At 33.9% G+C, this 20003-nt stretch overlaps 2 protein-coding genes across 4 annotated transcripts; both read left to right on the top strand.

Moving 5' to 3' along the window:
- The first annotated feature begins 3058 nt into the window (after nucleotides 1-3058).
- LOC11408996 (BTB/POZ domain-containing protein At1g30440) lies at nucleotides 3059-9600 on the top strand. Its single transcript, XM_024776205.2, has 4 exons — nucleotides 3059-3825; nucleotides 4811-4880; nucleotides 5452-6678; nucleotides 8746-9600. The coding sequence occupies exons 1-4, from the start codon at nucleotides 3767-3769 to the stop codon at nucleotides 9331-9333; spliced, it is 1944 nt and encodes a 647-aa protein (XP_024631973.1). The 5' UTR covers nucleotides 3059-3766; the 3' UTR covers nucleotides 9334-9600.
- Nucleotides 9601-13149: 3549 nt separating this feature from the next.
- LOC11414095 (protein ALTERED PHOSPHATE STARVATION RESPONSE 1) lies at nucleotides 13150-19311 on the top strand. 3 transcript variants are annotated; one of them, XM_024776860.2, is made up of 7 exons: nucleotides 13150-13560; nucleotides 14318-14482; nucleotides 14566-15347; nucleotides 15854-16038; nucleotides 17867-18090; nucleotides 18171-18498; nucleotides 18698-19311. In XM_024776860.2, the coding sequence occupies exons 3-7, from the start codon at nucleotides 14591-14593 to the stop codon at nucleotides 19109-19111; spliced, it is 1908 nt and encodes a 635-aa protein (XP_024632628.1). In that variant the 5' UTR covers nucleotides 13150-13560; nucleotides 14318-14482; nucleotides 14566-14590; the 3' UTR covers nucleotides 19112-19311. The 3 variants fall into 3 exon arrangements, with proteins under 3 accessions (XP_024632628.1, XP_024632626.1, XP_003595493.2); XM_024776858.2 differs by having other exon boundaries at nucleotides 14409-15347; XM_003595445.4 differs by having other exon boundaries at nucleotides 14318-15347.
- The last annotated feature ends 692 nt before the right edge of the window (nucleotides 19312-20003 follow it).

Here is a 20003-nt window from a genome sequence, read left to right as displayed (position 1 = left end):
AACATTATGAACTTTAGAGAGAGAAAACAACACAAATAATGAGTCATTTGTGTCCTAATGTCCTTAAATACTCCTTATGTGTTATTACCAAACTGCCCTTCATCTTAACCGTGTTTAACTTGACTCTGATAATTGAACCTGCTTGTCGGACGTTGCATGATAATATCTCTCGTTAACGTATTATGCAAGGACGTTTATTCACTCACACATTCACTCTGATAAAAATTCCAGCACTGACGAGTGGGATATTACACTCTACCCCCATTAAAGAAATTTCGTCCTCGAAATTTAGAGATTCCATGACAATCACTGAGATTAATACAAAACACCTTGAACTAAACCACGCATTAACGCATATAATTCTTTTTAATTCTTGAAACCTTATGAAAACTATGAGTATTTTTGTAGACGTTTGCAGGACTTGAAGTATAATGACAACAAATGAACTCGTATTTAGAGTCTAGGACTCAAATTCGTACCCTACAAATTGATTGTTCTTTTGAGCCATGATGTAATCATGTTGAGCTATAGTCTGTAACATCATGGTTTCTAAGTAAATTCCTTTCAAAAGTAATATGTAACACTTTGTTTTTTAGCATTTATGCATGTGGGGATGATTTGGATATGTAGCCACTATAGGTAGATGATCAAAAGGTATATTGCATATGAATATGTGATTGTTTTGTGTGCTATATATGCTTGTGCTTTATCTCTTGTGTGTTTCTTGTATATGTATTTTATAAACTGCTATTTTATTATCACTGCTTTGAACCCTTTTAATTGTCCTGATAATATTCTTATTGGCCATGTTTGGTAAAATTTAGTTAATAGCTAAGAATGGGCGACAACAGTTTTGAGCTGTCTTAGTTTAATGTGCTGTTTGGGTTCTGCTATTTTTAGTAGTGCTGCTGTCTTAGGGGGTGTTGGGAGTATTTTTCTGCCTGGGAGGCAAGTCTTTGCTGTTTTGTGAGGCCTGTTTGTATCTCCTCAATCATGTCGAGAATACGATGAACGTTATTCCGAGTAACATTAACTTACATATTTCTTTTAGTGCAGCTTTAGGCTATGTTAGGTAACATAGATTAGACAACTGGTAGTTTATTGGACTAACTTATAAGCTCTAGTTTTGGTAAAATGACACGTTTGGCAACCAACTTTTTTGATTGACTGATAAATTTTTTAGATGTTAATTCAAGTACTGTAAGCTAATTTATAGCTTTTTATATTGAGAAATGATATTTGTACAATCATTCTTTGATAATTTTTGTGATAGTTTTTTCTCTCATACTTATATTATATTTTTATGTCCTTTCTCTGTTGCTTTAGTTTTTGTGTCAATACTTCATTTTTTTTGTTGTAAATTATGGTTATGGTTGTCATTGAAATGATTATTCAAATAACACAACTCGTTTATATTATCTTTCAATCTTAGACCTTATTTTTGACACCTTGACTTTCACAAATTGATGATTTGGGCATGTCCTCCTTTAATTTTGACCGGTCGTGACCAATGTGGACATTATTCTAAACATATGTAAATCGTGGAAATTATTTTAAAAAAGAAAATCCACAAACTTTTGAAACCTAAAAATCTCCATCGAAAAATATGAACGTCTTAGTTTTTGGATTTTAATAAGGGTTGTGCTAACAAGTGTTCCAAAATCACTTGTTAATAATTTAAAAATAGAATTAATTGATGAATTTTAAGTAAAAAAAATTGTTTTCTGAGGTTTCAATCGGTTGAATACATAATTTTCAAAATAAAATTTTATTTTTAAACTTTTTAACAAATTCCCTTAAGTATTTGTTTTTTTTTTAGGGAAACTCAAAAGTATTTTATTTGAGGCTTAAATGTATTTGTTAACATTTGCCTTTTAATAATCTTTATTATGAGGCTTAAATGTATTCCTTTAGATGCACGCAATGGAAACTCATAAAGCTTTCTTGGAGTTCAAGTTATTGATAAACCCAAGTCACTTTTTGTAGTTTTAATATTGTCAAATACTGTAGCATTTCTTTGTCTCTCAAGAACATGTCATTTCGCACAAATACAAAATATAAACTAAAAAATATATGAATAATGTTAACAATTGTCCCATGATTTTTTTTTTTTAGGTTAACATTAAATATATGTATACTGACAATTTAGTAACGGCCATATATATTTGTGACAAGTTTATTACTGTAACAACTTTTAGGACCAATGATTTTAGTTAGTTTTATAAAAAAGATAGAGGGATTATTTATTTTTTAAAAGTTAAATAATGTTATTTTTGACACAAATTTAAGTTCAAATTTCTATTTTTGTTTTCTAACTTGTGTCCTTCAAGTACTTGTTACCAAATCAACAAAGCATCGTACCATTGAATACTATTGGATGATATAAATAACTGAATAAAATTAATTAAAATAACATAAAAAATTTAGCAAACACTTTTTTTTTTTTTTTAAGTCTTAGATGAAGTGGTAATTCACTAAAAATAAACTCACACAATTGTGAGGTCCCAGGTTCGATCCCAGATCACAACGTCCGGTCTTACAATTTTGACATTTGCCAATTGAGCTAGAACTTATTGACAAATTTAGCAAACACTTTTTTACATAAAAAAGAAGTATGATGTGACGACAAAAAATGCGATGAACCAAAAAATGTAAGAAATAATAATAATAATGATGATGATGACCGTAATAATGATGATAATAATAATAATAATAATGTTTTTTTTAAGGATTAATAATAATAATGTTGAAATTGTTAGAATAGATATCATGATCGAAATCAACCATTGATTTTTTTATTTATGTGATAATTATTGATTGTCATTTAATCTAACTATTGACCACGGACAACACCATTGAGCAGGTAATGCACAAACACATCATGTGAATTTGTCAAAATCCACTCAATAATATAACAGATGGTTATTTTACCTCACCCAAATCGAAGTACCAAAACCCACCCACAAACACCCTAAGCTAAGCACATGGGCAAGCATTGTAGGTCTCATCACTTTACTAAGAAACCGACACACACCAACATTAAACAAATCAATTCCTTCTAATAAATACAAAATGGAAAAACGTTTTACCTTTTTCTCTTCTCTTATCCTACGTTTCCATTATTCCACTGCACCTGTTTTCTTCTCTCTCTTAAAAAGTCAAAAACCAGTTAAGTTAGTGCTTGATGAGTGATTAAAGAGATTCTAAACTCGAGAAAAGAGCAATGAGTGTGTTTCAAGAAAATGACCCCACATGTGCTGTTTTCTGTAGATGCCATTTTCATTTATGAATTCATTCAATACCCTTTTACCAATAAACATTTTTATTTATTTATTTATTTGTTAGTTAGTGGAAGGTGAAAGAAAGAAAGAAAGAGTCAATGCTTATATGAGAGTTGTTTTTGGACATTTCTATGAGTTGTCAATTGTTTTTATTTGTTTGGTTTTTGGTTGTTGACCTAAACTAGGGTTGATTAGATATACATAGATAAGGAAATTTGTGTTTTTTAGGGTTTTATTTTGATTTTGAGGTTGTTTTTGCACGTGGGTCTTTTTTGTTTTTGTGTTTTAACAATCAATTGAATGGAGTGGTTCTAGGGTTTTGAAAGTGGTTTTGTTGAATTGAATCTGATTGTGGATTTGGGTCTTTTTTTTTTTGGTGGGTTTCTGGGAATTTTTCTAAAGTTCGAGTCTTTTGGGGAATTGAAATTCAAAGAAGGTACATTGTTGGATACAAGACTGAAATTTGAGTCCAAGTTCTTTCCTAAATGGCTTGTGTGAAATTGGGTTCTAAAGCTGATGCATTTCAACGTCAGGGTCAAGCCTGGTACTACCCTTATCCTTTTTATGCTCTTCTAATTTATACTTTTTTTTTTTATGAAATGTGATTTTTTTTGTTGAAGTTTTTGTGATTGTGAAGTTTAGGATTTGGAAGAACATGTTGTTCTACTTTAAGTTGTTGGTTTACTGATAGGTTACTTGTCATGTTTCTTTTAGTGTTTATCAGTGGTTTAGAATATTTTAACTCATGTAGATGTGTAGTGAATGCATATTGTTTGAAGAAATGATTCTGTCAAGGTCTTATACTCATATTTCTGCTCCTTGATAGATTCTAGATAGATCCCTCTATGTAGAATTTGGGATTGGTTGGTGTTCTTATGGACTACATGTAAATCTCTGAGAATACAAAAGATTTTTATGAGTTCTTTCCTTATTTTCTGATTGATATGATTTGATTAAACAATATATATGAGTGGTGAAAGTCTGTAATTTGTGCATTTGATAGAAACAGACCTGTCAATGAAGATTGAGACTGTGACTTTTATTCTTAACCTGATAAGTATTCAATTTAATTTGTTTTCTTTGAGGTCTTAATGAAATACTCTATAAATTATTTTTTCATTTTTCATTTTATTTTGCTTCTTATTGTCCGAATGATGGCAATTTGCATGTATAAGGCTCTTGTATTGTGTATCCCACCTCTGACTAGGAGTCAAGGGCGCCTTTTGTATGATAGGCAATAGTCCGGTTGCATGAACCTGCTTTGCATTCCTATTAGTCAGTGCTACATTTTTTGGCTGTTCCATACGTTTATTTCATTCCTACTACCCCTATGATACTTCAAACTCACATTTGTTCAACATATGTTTATTATATGATGGTGAAGGACGCTGTTGTTATTTTCTTTAAGCCATCTTAAATGAGACTTCACAATACAACATGACTGAAATGCATTGTGTTTGTTGAATCTGCTGTTGAAGTTTTGCCGCTTTTATGTAATGTAATTTTTAATATTTTCATTGCTCTCATAGGTTCTGTACGACTGGGCTTCCCAGCGATATAGTTGTTGAAGTTGGTGAGATGTCTTTCCATCTTCACAAGGTATATGCTAATGTCTTTCTTTATGATTTTTTTGAGACGAGTGTTGGAAAAAAAACACACTCTCTAATACACACTTTTTAACACACTTACTTTGATTGGTTAAAATTCATTTGTCCCATCAAATCATGTGGGTCCCATATAATTTTGGGCAACCCTTGTGAATTTTAACAAATCAAAGAGTGTGTGTGTTAAAGAGTGTGTTGCTAGCGTTGTTCATTTAGAGGACTGTTGGAAACACACTCTCTAAGACTCTAACGCACATCTAGCTGATGCACTATTTATACAGATGTTATTAGTTTGCACAAATTCTCAGTTCTTTTTTTCAAATGATGTTTGGAAGACTTGAACTTCATCAAAGTTTGCATGATGACGTGTGTATCAGAGTTTTTCTGTGGTACATTTGAAACATAATTTTTTTAACATGTTATGAAATCTGCTTTTAACTTATTATTCATTCAAAGTACTCAATATTGCTACTGTTTGTAAAATAATTCCAAACTCACCCTCGGTATTTGTATATGTGCTTTTTTGAATATAAAAATAAGCTGACCCCTATGCACACTTAATGCAGTTCCCTTTGCTCTCTAGAAGCGGAGTTTTGGAAAGATCAATTGCCAAAGCTTCTGAATCAGAGGAAGAATGCGCCATACACCTTCACGACATTCCTGGTGGGGCCAAAACATTTGAACTCGTTGCAAAATTCTGCTACGGCGTGAAACTCGAACTTACGGCATCAAATGTTGTGTGCCTATGGTGTGCTGCCGAGCATCTTGAAATGACTGAGGAATATGGTGAAGGTAATCTTATTTCCCAAGCTGAAACCTTTTTCAATCAAGTGGTCCTCCGAAGTTGGAAAGACTCAATGAGGGCACTTCAAACCTGTGACGATGTTCTAGACCAAGCTGAAGAGCTTCACATTGTGAAGAGGTGCATTGAATCGCTTGCAGCAAAGGCATCCACTGACCCAAATTTATTTGGGTGGCCGGTATTGGAGCGTGGTGGTCCCTTGCAGAGCCCTGGTGGAAGTGTTTTGTGGAATGGAATTAGTACTGGGGCAAGACCAAAGAATACAAGTTTAGATTGGTGGTATGAGGATGTAGCAAATTTGAGTTTACCGATTTATAAGAGGTTGATAGCTGTCATGGAATCTCGAGGCATTAGGCAGGAAATCATTGCCGGTTCTCTTGCTTTCTATGCTAAAACATATTTGCCTGGTTTAAATCGACGTAAGGTTTCCGGTGAGTCCAGTACCCGACTTACCCAGGCGGCTTTGCTATCTCCCCCATCTGAAGAAGATCAAAAAATTCTTCTGGAAGAGATTGATCAACTACTCCCAATGCAGAAGGGCCTGGTCCAAACGAAGTTCCTGTTTGGTCTACTTCGAACGGCCATGATTCTACGGGTGAACCCCTCTTGCATATCAAGTTTGGAGAAACGGATCGGGATGCAGCTTGATCAAGCTGCTTTGGAAGATCTCTTGATGCCAAATTTCTCGTATTCAATGGAGACACTTTACAATGTCGACTGTGTGCAAAGAATTCTTGATCATTTCCTTGCCATGGATCAGATTACAGGTGGTGCATCTCCATGCTCAATTGATGAAGATGGCCAGTTGATCGGATCACCTTCACTGACACCCATTACCATGGTGGCAAAACTGATTGATGGTTACCTGGCCGAGGTTGCCCCAGATGTTAACTTAAAACTTCCCAAGTTTCAAGCCCTTGCTGCGGCTGTTCCAGAGTATGCCAGGCCTTTGGATGATGGTTTATACCGTGCTATAGATATTTATTTGAAGGTATGTAGCTAGAGCAAGTCTGTTTATATCATTCTATAGTTAGTTTTAATATGCTTCGGTATGGTATACAGTATCATAATGGGTTTAACTTATGGTTACATGCATCATGCCACAGTTGAGCCATTTGTTGGCCTGAGTGAATCTTATATATGTTTGTCAAATAATATTTTCGATTCTGCAATGCTTCTAGGTGTTAAATTTTTTACTTTTTAATAAATAGTACTACCTCCGTCCCTTAATATAGGATCCCGTTGACTAAATCACAAAAACTTTTAAGAAAGTTGGTATTGTTTAACTAGTTTACCCTTCAGGATAGAGAATTGGTTTATATTTCGATCATCGTATGTATTACATTTTGCAGAAGAAGATGTAACATAATCAGGGGCATGTTTTAAAAGAAATAATTAATGCAGTTGAAAATTCGATAGTGGTCCTATAAAAATGGACAAGGGAAATCTCAATAGGGCTCAGGGACGGAGATAGTATGATAGAAATCAACTGATATAGAAGAATAAAATAGGGAAAATCCCTTTGATTACAGAATAATATTGCAGAACTTCGAGGGTCTGCACCTCCCTATTGCCAAAAAGGCCCCTTCCCAGTCAAATCCTCAGATGCCCCTCAATCTTCCCATCCCTCCCCTATTTATTCTTAAAACTTAACCTCCCACTACTGACTTAATTAATTATTAATCATAATATAATAATAAACCATAACTGCATAATTAACTACTATAATTATAATGAAACTGACACAATTCTAATAAGATATCCAACAATACTCCCCCCCTAAAGATTCACCTTGTCCTCAAGGTGAAGGAATAAGTGTCCACCTGGGTCCCATAACTTGAAGTATAATGACAGAGCACTGTGTGAATCATGCAAACTTATGCCTTGATCATATACCCTGTTTGTGGTGATATTTTTTAGCAAAAAATACAGGATGATTGATGTCGTGGTGCCCACAGTAGTTCCCCTTATCTCTGACCCCATACTCATTTCTTTATTGCAAAGAAGTTTGCACAAATCTGTTTTGCTCTCCTGTCCCATTTCCACAATCATGACATGCATATGGACATTTTCTACATCTCTCTCTATTTTCCCCATTTCTACATCTTCCCAACCTTTCTCTTCTCCTATCGCGGTGGGATTTGGATTGCCCTGGTCAATATCTTGTGGTTGAATATCGAATGAACCTTGAGTCGTCAACCACTCCAATTCAGTTTCAGGTTCCTCTTCTTCATCAGACATAGGTATGATATCCCGATATTCCGGTTTAAAACGCCAAATAAATGCAAGTGAGAACATATGCCAACTAACCTGTTGATGGCGTCGATTCCACCAGTGTGACCATTGGCGAGTACGACCTCTGAGTAACATCAACGCATCTGTCAGTTTCTCCTCATCTGGTGTATCTCTCTTTTTGAAATGTTCCTCAATGCATAGCAGCCACCAGTATGCATCTTCTTTGCCATCAAACACTCGAAACTCCATTTCTTCCATAACGGTACAACGGCTCCAAGATCGATGCTCTGATACCAGTTGATAGAAATCAACTGATATAGAAGAATAAAATAGGGAAAATCCCTTTGATTACAGAATAATATTGCAGAACTTCGAGGGTCTGCACCTCCCTATTGCCAAAATGGCCCCTTCCCAGTCAAATCCTCAGATGCCCCTCAATCTTCCCATCCCTCCCCTATTTATTCTTAAAACTTAACCTCCCACTACTGACTTAATTAATTATTAATCATAATATAATAATAAACCATAACTGCATAATTAACTACTATAATTATAATAAAACTGACACAATTCTAATAAGATATCCAACATAGTACTTGTTGCCCATATTTAATTATCATCCTTGATTTGTCTGACCAATTCTTTGCCCAAAGCATATTTGATTGAAAACCACATATCTTTGATACCTTTGTAAACCGTTTTCAAACTATATCGTTGGTTTAAATAATTTTTTTCATGCTTGCAAATACACCAGTTTATGCTTATTCATGTTGTTTCTAACTACTGTGTACTGATTTAATGTTGCTCTCATATAAAAATGTAGTCTCACCCATGGTTGGTGGAGTCAGAGAGAGAGCAACTATGCAGGCTAATGGACTGCCAGAAGCTCTCATTAGAAGCATGCACCCACGCCGCACAGAACGAAAGGCTCCCCATTAGAATCATAGTTCAAGTTCTATTTTTCGAGCAACTCCAGCTTCGGACTTCAATAGCTGGTTGTTTTCTAGTATCAGACAATCTTGACGGATCAAGAAATTTAAGAAGTGGTTTGGTCGGATCAAACGAGGGTGGTTGGGCATCGGCAGTCAAGGAAAATCAGGTATTGAAAGTAGGGATGGATAACATGAGGATGAGAGTATCTGAGCTCGAGAAAGAGTGCTCAAACATGAGACAAGAGATTGAGAAACTTGGTGGTAAGGCAAAAGGATCATCAACAAGCGCTTGGGGAGTTGTTTCGAAGAAACTCGGGTTTAAGATAAAGTCTCAAATGTGTAGTGCTCAAGAAGGATCTGTTAGCAAACAGAACAATGGACATCATAATGTTGAGAAGTTGAAGGACAGAAATGTAAAGCATAATAGAAGTTCTTCTATTAGTGACAAAGGATCAGTCTCTTCAATTATTCCTTCTTAGTGTCTAAAATGTTCAAAGAAAAATCTGTTAAATTTCTGTCTCATATGCTAAACAGCTACTTTGCTTTTCCATCTCAAGTGAATGTATTTGAGATTGAAATGAAGGTCGTTATTTAGTGTTTTACTGTAAACTGTAGCTTTAGTTTTTTTCCTTTTTTTCTTTTCCTTCTTTGTACCACATTGCACATTATGCTTCTTCCTACTCTAAAGTGTTCATTTGTTTGAATTTTGAAAGAGGTATGCCTACGGATGTAGCTATTTGCATTTATCTTTGGGGTATGAATTTCATCAACTCCCTTAATTCTTAAACACACTTTCTCTTTTGAAATTTATTCAAAGATATGGTAAACACCGTTGAAATGCACACACACGTACACACAAGTGTGATACCTTGAGTTGAATCCGGGTGAAGGTGTTTAACCTAATGATTTCAACATTGTTAGTTGAGTTAGACTTCACAAAAGTTTACTTTTGAATAGGAAAAACTGTTCTGAAGCTTAGGAAAAACTGTTCTGAAGCTTATTTGTAGAGCGCACCTTTTAAAAAAAAAACTTTAATTGATATGAATATCTCTAGTAACCTTTGTACTCTTCCCACAAACTACACAACACTTTTAGGGAAAATATGAGTACAATCATAACTGACTCCCAAATGCAAAAATATTATAGCCACAAAATGTTTCTAAAATGTAACTATAGTCAGAAAACATTTAAAATATCCACTAATGCATTAAACACACCATAAACCGTAAAGCCTTGCCTGTAACACCACAATCCACATTCTAAAATGATTCACATTATATAATCCAAACTAATTTCCATAATGTTTCAGATAATATAATCCGAACTAGTCCCATAATGTGTTTAAACTTGAAGTTTGGAAGGTTTGGTTATTCTATGGTGAACATAAGATTTTTTTTAAAAAACCTGCATTAAATTCTACAACAACAACATATATTAAAAATCTGCATAGTTGAAATTTAAACGTTTTTTTGAATTAAATTAACAGAAAGGACTAAACTGATATTTAAATAAAGTTAAGCGATCTAAACGAACATTTTATTACTTATGGGACCAAACCGATATTTGAAATCAAGTTAAGGGATCAATTGAGCATTTAAGCCTACATTAAACATAACAATTTCAACAACGTAATTCAAAGACATAGAACAACATGATTCAAAGACATAGAACAACATAATAAAACACATATAAGATTATTGATCAACCAAACTTAAATCTTCATCTACATTGAAGTTCTGATTTCTTCATAGGTCCTATACCGAATCATACTTTCCTGAATATCTTAGAAATATCTGACTAAGGAAGCGCCTAACTCGATCGGTCCCTTCAAACTATGCTCACCAAATATAGAGAACTTGGTTTTCATGTCGACAAGTCTGGCCTAGTGATATTGGCTTGGGAGTATGCTCCTCCTGAAGGTTTCAGGTTCGATTCTCTCTGGTGTCAATTTGAGGGGGTTAATTTAGCTTCTTCAAAAAAAAAAGTCTAGCTTAAAATAGTTTAGTTGAGTTGAACTCTCGCAACTCACCAGAGTTAGAGAAAACTTCAAAGCTCAAAAAACAAACCAACAACCTCATTGATGAACCAATTTCTTATAAACATACCTAATCTTTCGTTGACATCAACCCAAACCAAATATGGTGTGAACATTCATACATATATAATATATCTTTTTTGGAATATAAAGTGGTCAAAGTTCGTTCATGCATATATATATTCAATTAATCAAACCTAATATCACATGTTTTAAAATAAAATAAAACCTGAATTTCTTTCACTTGATATTACATGTGTTGCAATTGCACGTGCATTTATGCATTATTATCTTAACTAGTAAGCAATTGCAAAGATGAGCTTGTCACTGCCTACCACGCATAAAAGAATTATCTAAAATAAAGCAAAAGCAATTGCAAGAAGAAGAAAATCTGGCACGATTGTGTTCAACCTTGGTTGGCCTATGCAAATATCACAATTACCACTAACAACCATCGAGTAGTCATAAAGTGATACTTTTCATTTCATGACCATATATTTGCTGCATGACGGCCAAAAGTGTTTTAAAAAATAAATGTAAACTGTGAGTACTGCCCAACATTCAAATAATCTACTACAATGCAATAACTAATGATAAGTTGGATTTTATTATTATATGTATCTTAAACTCTAAGATATGACCTCAATAACAAATGTATCAATGGAGCAAACCCAAAAAGGTTCATATACTAGCAAAAAATCATTTTTTTTATGAGCAGCAAATAAACATATTTTATTTGGATATTTGAAAGATTTTACATATAAAAAACAAATGGCATACACTTTGTTTAACATAACCTTTTTCAATTATTGAAAAAAAAAAAAACTATCTTTTTCAATCAGCACGGTATGCTACATATGACAAATTAATAATCGTGTTTCTCCCTTAAAAAAATAATAATCGTGTTTCTAAAAAAAAACATTTTCTGGAGTTTAATTTGAGTTGGAGGTGATTCGGATAGATAAAGAACATTTATTTTCATTTTTAAATAATAATATCTACTCAAGTCTTAAATATTTGTTTGATAAAAGAAAATTTGAGTGAGTAGAATTTTGGAGACTCATCAAGATTAAAGAAAGACTCAAAGCTCAATGAACGTAAGGGAGATGTTTGCATACCATTCACAAAAAAGATAAGTCAATTTCTTATCAACTGAACTAATCTTCCTTTCTAGGTTCTCATTTGATCTTTTTTTTTTTCCTTTCAAATCTAAAACCCTAAAGTCTCATCTACGACTTCCAAAATATCGTCCACTTCTAGGGTTTGTGTGTTTACTATTGAGTTTGAATGTATTATTATTTTTTTTGAAAGGGAATGTATTTTTTTCTTCATTTATTTATAGATTTGCTTGTTGATGACAAGTTTCATGACCCTAGTCCATATTTTTTTTTGTTACTATTCATATTTTTTTTTTAAAAATTTTTTTGTTCATGTTGGAGATGAAGATCCAAGTTTCTGAATTTGAAGAAAATTGTCTTTCTTTGTAGATGAATATAGATTTTCTTAGTTTTTGAACAATGGTGTAACAAACTACGCAACCAAACCTACGATATTAACAATTTTAAATATAAAGAGTTAATAGGTTTTTACCTTCTGTAATATAGGTCATTTCCGATTTTTTTCCCTGTATTTTTTTATTTACCCTCTGTAATAAAAAAAATTGTTTTGATTTACCCTCTAATAGGTCAAACAAAAATTAATTTTATTTTATTTTTCAAGAAATTTTCGTTATAATCCATTCCGATACATCTCCATGAATTTTAATCTTTTTAAATATATTATAAAAATAATTTTGGAGTCGATCCATTTTTTATAGACAAAGATGGACAACCTTCTAAATAGACAAGAACAAAAGATAAAGTAAATATTTTTCTTAGATATTTTTTCTTAGATAAAACCCATATTACCAACTGTAATAATTGAACTCAAATATTTTTCTTAGATAAGACTCACTCATATACTACCAATTTGTATTTCTCTAGTTATAGTTAAATTAGGCTAATCATAATAATGTCCAACTAATTATTTCTGTTAACATATTATCTGAAGTAGCATACTCATTAAAAAAGTGGTTAAAATGATTAATTAATTACTTTTTTTATGATTGAATATTGCTAGTGGAAAAGAAGAGAAGAGAAGAGAGTGGCATGGCATGGCATATGTCAGAAAAAGTAATTAGAAAGTAGTCTTTCTCTTTCTTTTTTTACTATAAACGAAGTTGATGGTTTGATTTCTTTTGTTGGACTAAGTTAAGTTATCACCCCACCTCACTCCTCTTTCCATTTTCTTTCAGAGTTACGATAGATAGACATCTTTAAGTGGCAATATACTCCTCGATACTCACACAAAAATCAGATACGTGATCATGTGGACTCTACACAAACACACTTTCTCTTTTATCTTCTCTTCTTTCTTCCTAGTGCATGAGGTGTACATGAGTGTATGGAAATAAAGGGTGTGTATCTAACATTTTTCTTTCAAACAAAACCTCCTCTTGTATATTGCATTGCATTACCACACCAGATAGTACACACATCCATCATTCATTCTAGTTCCACCAAAACCATAACCTCTTGTTGTATTGTGTGTTCTGTATGCAACTGAGAACATCATCAAACTAAGCTGGGAACCACGCACGCGCTCCTGTACTTTACTGAACTGCATGCTCTCTGTAAATATCTCTCTCTCTCTCTCTCTCTCTCTCTCTCTCTCTCTCATCTTCTTGGGTTTTGTGCATGTTTAGTACTATGTTTTTGTCTTTGTTTTCTCAAGCATGAGGTCAGGACTGGAGGGAACATCTTAGGATTAACTTTTGTTTTTTTTTTTAACTGATCCATTTGGTGTGGAACAAGAGTGAGTACCACAATCTAACATTTCTGTGTTTTTTTACTGATCTGCTTCACACACTTATGTTCTTTGTCACACACACTCATTCTTTTCCTCTCTCTAATTATTTTTTGTATTTTAATTTAAACATTTTCAATTTCTCTTGGATTGGAATCTAATTTAAACATTTTTATTTTCACTTTTTTTCCTTTATGTTTTTTTTTTTTTTTTTACTTGGTATATCTCTAGATTTTCTTTGCAAGTTTGAAGAAATATAAGGCATTTAAAAAGAAGGAATTTGGGGGTTTAACTTTCTTTGTAATAAAAAATCCTCCTAATTCGAAGAATTAAAAAATTGTGTTTGTGAAGAATTATGGTCTCAATCTATGTTATAATATTTTTAAATTAAAAATATATTAATTGTTAGCATTAATTTACAATCACCTTAGAAAAAAATGCCATTTTAGAAAAAATGTGATAGATTTCTTAATTTTTCTCTGTATTTTCCAGCTCCAAAGCCCTCTTTTCCCTTACTAATTTTTCTTAGTAAATCTGTCTCTATCTATGTCTTGTTATTTATATGTTTATTTCGTTATCAACAGAATCTATTGATCAAGCAAACCAACTCAAAATCTTTGCAACACACACATCACTACAACCATTAACAAGGTTTTTGGACATCTATGTTTGTAGGAATGCAGTTAGTGAGTATCAATGTTTGTAGAAACTTGGTGCTCCATAAATTTCTAAGGCTGTCATTTCTCTAGGTGACCACTTCTCAACTTTTTGGAAAATTAGTGTAACAACTTGTTACCAACAATAGGTTTATTTGGGTTATCTTTGACTGTGGATAGTGTTATTAGCTCTTCTTCAAAATGGGCTGTGTGTTATCAAGTATTGATGAGGATGGAAGGGTTGGCATATGCAAGGAAAGGAAGAAGGTAATCAAACAGTTAGTTTGTAATAGAGAGGAGTTTTCTGATGCCTTATTAGCTTATTTGAAAGCGTTGAGGAACACCGGTGCCACACTTAGGCAGTTCACCGAGTCCGATACATTAGAATTGGACTTTGCCTCTACTGGCCTGCCTGAAGCCCCGCCTTCCCCGCCACCTGATTTGCTACCTCCACCGCTGCCTCCTTTTCTTGCTGAAAAGAGTTCTATGCACATTGGCGAAGCTGAAATACTAGAGAATGATGGCACTGGCAACTTTGTTCATATGCTGCAAATTGACCAAGGTTTGAGCTCGTCGTTGCTATTTCAACCTGTGGATAAAGTAGAAGCTGTAGAGTCGTTTGAGGAGGAGAATTGGGAAGAAACCAAAACTGAATTTGAGGATGAAGTCCAAGATTCAGAAGCTGATGTAAGTGTGGGAAGATCACGTAGCGGGAAGCAACCGGTCAAAGAACCAGTTGATGATAGTTCCTCTGCTATTACTTTGTTTAGAAAAGAAACTCATGTTACTAAAGCTATGCCCGTGGTGATTGGTAGAAGTGGGAGATCATTGGAGGGTATAGTTAAAGAGTTAGACGATCATTTCCTGAAAGCATCAGCGTGTATAAAGGAAATCGCTGTTCTTATTGATATCAGCAGCGGAGATACTCTTCTTCGGCAAAATTCTGGTCGTCATCCAAGTAAGACTTCATATCGTGTCCTTTAAGATTATTAAAGTTCCTTTATGATAGATTAGGTTTTGTCATTGGCTAGCCCTGACCTTTTGCTTCCTGTCTTTTCTGTATTTGAATTAATTAATATATAGTTTTATTTGATATTCACAATGCACCTTTTGATACTCTTAAAACTGAGGTTAGTTATTTCTTTTTTGAAATGTTTGAATGTATGGTATATCCATAATGACTTTTATAGCGTATGCTGAGAGTGAGCTTTGGCATGGAGGTATTTAGCGTACTATAATACCAGAGGGATACACAGAATAGTAATTTGGAAGCTCATATACTACCAGAGGGATTCAATCTAATATAAAAAATGCTATCATATCGACTTACTCTACATATTAATTCCCTATATGCTTCATGTTTTATGACAGACTTATAGTTGATGTTTACTTAATTGTAGAGATCATTTATTTTCTGTGTATGGGGTGCTGACATTTTTTTCTACTCTGGCATGTTCTTTGTAGGCAAGAGAACCAATTCTGCAAGGGTATTTAGCGTACTATCATGGAGTAGGCACACTAAGTCATCCACGTTCACCAAAGATGACGCTGAGTTTTCTAGTCCTAGTGAACCATGCAGGCCGGGAGCTCATTGTGCCACACTTAAAAAATTATATGCGGCAGAGAAGAAACTTTACAAGGCAGTAAAGGTAAGCCAATAATAAAACCAATAAACAGTCTAGGATGCGGATTTTCTATCTGTTTTAGTGCAAATGTGAAGCAAAATGTCATATATTTAACTAACCTGCATCATATTAGAAAACTGCAAAAACATGGTGTGCCCCAAATATTTTTGAGCTGCACGAGGGACTATCATTTAATGCAGAAGATATTTAGGGAAAAATAAATCAGGAACAGAATTTCAAGGCATATTGTTCAGGACTATCTTTGTTTTGAAAATAGAATAATTAATATTTCCGACCCTTACTAAAAAAAAACTAACAACTAATGTTTTTCATTAGAAAACATTAATAGTAATAATCCACAAGATTGGAAGTAAATATGTTCAGAAGTGCCGAAAGTGCGACGGTGGCAGCCGCGTCTGAGAGGAAGCTACCTGTGCAGTCTGTGCTACATTGGTTGTCTGAGGTGGGCGGCCATGGATATCAAAACACCTATCGATAGTGTGGCCGATCATATGGCAATGGTCACACTTAGGACAAGATTTACCATGCTTCCGGGATCGACCATATTCACCACTTTGAAAAGCCGAGGCAGACGAGTCAACAGGTTTATTAATAACTTCCACATTCAAAGATGATTTTTCCAGTATAAGCAATAAAGTAGACATTGCAGAGTTGAAAGTAGGTCCAATGGGAGAATCTAGAATTTGATTACGAACCAAAGAATACTCCATAGGTAAACCACACAAGGCCAACATCATAAAAAAGGTTTCTCGCTGTTCATATTCCTTGGTAGGCGCGCCAGCTGGAGGCATGATTTCATTGAAATCATGCAAGAGACCTTGAATCTTATCCAAATAGTCAGCCATGGAACCATCAAGTCGTCTAGGGCCAACAACCCTCATGAAATTTTGGCAAACCTGGTATAACCTTCTAGTATCACCGATGTCAAAAATCTTAGCCTTCTTCCAAACAGTCTCACAAGTGAGAAGAGTTGTGAAGAAATTCTTCACAGAATCATGGATGGTTGATTTGATGACAATACATAGTTGAGCATCGATCATTTTCCAGAGAGAACGGTCTGATTCAGGCACAGAATCAATGTTCTTGGTGAGATGGTCTTCGTAACCTTGAACCTTAAGCCATTGTTTGATGTCTGATGACCATGAATGATAGTTAAGAGTGGAGCAGTGACATAGTTTGTAAAAACCAGACGGTATGGTAGATCTGATTCAGCCATGAGTTAGGGAACTGAGATTCAGCCAACTTAGTTTGTAAAAATCATGCAGTGACATAATTTGTGGAGAAGTGGGGAATCCGAGGTTCGAACCCCGGCCCCTGCACAAATTTTCCCTGGTACCATCTGAGCTACGGTTACAGGACTTCCTAATTTTTTTTAATGTAATAAAAATAGTTAAAATTTTACTTTATACCAAAAAAATTTCAATTAATCTTGGAATGACATTAATACCCTTTTCACTATCTTCCGTTTGCCTATGTTTTACTATCTTTCTCCTTTGTCTTTGAAGTCATTTGATTATCTGGTTTTTGGATCAAATTACCTTTGCTTTTATTCTTTTTTAGGCTAATTTAAATTCAAAAGGTTACAGTCGTATATATTATGGCTCAATTTATGGTAGTTGACTGGTATTTTTCGATAAAGTGACTAGTTAGCTTCTATCTATCCCTTAGTTAGGGTGGCAATTGTTTTGATCATTATATTTGTTTCTTTTGATCAAAGGAAAATATTTATTTACTTTATTTTGGTAGTGAGTGAAAAGAAAAAAAAACAAGAGGATGCATTACATTTAGCACGAATGTCCTTTTCTCATTGTTCAAATGTCATATAATGTAGGAGGAGGGAATTACCAAATTGGAGTTTGAGAGGAAGTCATTGTCATTGAAAAAACAAGAGGATGAGAACCTTGATTTGGTTAAAATTGACAAAATTCGATCAAATGTTGAGAAATTGGAGTCTGATTTGATAAGCCTGCGGCAGTGCATCAGTGAAACAACTTCATCCATTTTGGAACTTATAGATGAAGAGCTTTTACCCCAGTTGGTTGCATTAACTGCCGGGTATATTTCATTTCTCAGAGCAGTGTGTTAATTATATCTGATTCATATCCTAGGTTTTGCTTTAACTGTTTGTTTTGTAGGTTGTCACAAATGTGGAGGATAATGCATGGATGTCATCAGTCACAGGCACTGATCTCCCAGCAGCTGAGTAACCTCGGTGATAACCATAATACAATTCTAAATTCTGAATATCATCATCAAGCTACAATTCAGTTTGAAAGTGAGGCTTCTTATTGGTATAACAGCTTCTGTAAACTTGTAAAATCGCAACAAGAGTATGTAAGGACCCTCAGTAAGTGGATTCAGCTTACCAACTGCTTAAGGGATGGTCATGAAAGCAGCAACCACTCTTCTATTCGCACCATTTGTGAACAGTGGGAGCTTGGGCTTGATGGATTACCTGATAAGGTACTTCTTACCCTCACAACATGCCATGCTTTGTTTTTCGAATGGAAAATGTAAATTCTTTTATGTATGGGCGTAACGTGTTTGTTTGCACAAAACACTTCTTATGGCTCAAAGATACTTCTATCTTTTTACCATACTACAGATGTCTAAATTTTATGAGCGGAATATAATTTTTTCTGCCACTTTGATGTGGTTACAGGAGGTGGCTGATGCAATAAAAAACCTTCTATTATCCATACGTTCCATAATTGCTCAACAGGCCGAGGAAGATAACATTCTGAAAAAGTTGGAAAAACTTGAAAGAAAGTTGCAAAGGTGCTCGACGTCCCTGGCCGAGATGCAGAGAAAAATTGAATTAAACTTTGAAGATGATGGTGATGAAGGTAATATAAGCCCAAGGCATCCGCTATTTCATAAAAAAGCGGAAACAGAAGCCTTAAAGAAGCAAGTGGAAAGTGTGAAAGCAGATTATTTGGATTCTGTTCAGTATAGTAGAACCATGACCCTTGATAACCTCAGAACTAGACTTCCACATCTCTTCGTGTCACTGATGGAATTTTCAAGTGCTTCCTCTCAAGCAATTGAGGCTATTAATTCTCAGTCAAGCCAATAGAATGCAATGACTTTGCATCACAAAACTTGTTCATTTTGTGGTGCTTTAGATGGTAGTTAGTCTGCTTGTGCTTCATGCTGATATGAGCACAAAATACATAAGATATGGTGTAAATTGTGTTTATGAATGTTTGTATACTGAAACAAAATTGTGTCTAGCCATTCTTTTGGCATAGAAATATTTCTATTTTTAAAATTTCACTTTTTTTTTATAGTGGTGGTTCGGATCTTACATATTTTATGCATTGTCATTACCAACTGAGCTAAACTCATAAGGACTTTAAATATTAGCATAGAAATATTTCTATTTTTAAATTTCACTTCAAAATAGCTGAAAGTATTTTTTTTTTTTTTTTTGAGGGAGAAAATATATTATTTTTTAATAATAGTTGGAGTGATCAAAACGTAACAAGTTCAACTCCCTCTAATAGCAAAAATAACTATTAACATAATATTTCTATTTTAAAATTTTCCTTTAAAATATCTGATAGTTTTTTTTTAATAATAGTTAGAACGATAAAAACGTAACAAGTTCAACGGCCTCTAATAGCAAAAATAACGATTATGTTTTGAATAATAAGCTTAGTGGATGTCCATCCTTAATCTTCCATCTTCCACCTTCCACCTTCTTATCACCACTATTAGTGAATGTATATTTAATGGTCCTTAATGACTTTGATCATTCACTTGCTCATTTGTATCCTATAAATAGGACTTATGTTGTAATGTGAATGACACACTTGTGAAATACAAAAGCTCTAATGTTCTCTATCTTTGATTATCTTCTCTACATTTGATTTTGTAATTTAGTTTATTTTATAACACGTTATCAGCACGAAACTCTACCAAGAAATGTCTTAATTATCTTGGAGGCTATATTCCTATAACTTCTC

The sequence above is a fragment of the Medicago truncatula genome, chromosome 2 (genome assembly GCF_003473485.1).
Source record: "Medicago truncatula cultivar Jemalong A17 chromosome 2, MtrunA17r5.0-ANR, whole genome shotgun sequence".
In the NCBI taxonomy this organism is placed as follows: domain Eukaryota; kingdom Viridiplantae; phylum Streptophyta; class Magnoliopsida; order Fabales; family Fabaceae; genus Medicago; species Medicago truncatula.
Note: the sequence above shows the minus strand (reverse complement) of the source record. Positions and strands in the feature narration are given on the sequence as shown.

Bases quoted from the DNA above. Each gene is read 5' to 3' on its own strand.
- LOC11408996 (XM_024776205.2), top strand. From the start codon at position 3,767: ATGGCTTGTGTGAAATTGGGTTCTAAAGCTGATGCATTTCAACGTCAG. The intron at 3,826-4,810 runs GTACTACCCTTA...TTGCTCTCATAG, and splicing joins CAACGTCAGGGTCAAGCCTG to GTTCTGTACGACTGGGCTTC. The intron at 4,881-5,451 runs GTATATGCTAAT...CACTTAATGCAG, and splicing joins TGTCTTTCCATCTTCACAAG to TTCCCTTTGCTCTCTAGAAG.
- LOC11414095 (XM_024776858.2), top strand. From the start codon at position 14,591: ATGGGCTGTGTGTTATCAAGTATTGATGAGGATGGAAGGGTTGGCATA. The intron at 15,348-15,853 runs GTAAGACTTCAT...TGTTCTTTGTAG, and splicing joins AAATTCTGGTCGTCATCCAA to GCAAGAGAACCAATTCTGCA. The intron at 18,091-18,170 runs GTATATTTCATT...TTTGTTTTGTAG, and splicing joins TTGGTTGCATTAACTGCCGG to GTTGTCACAAATGTGGAGGA.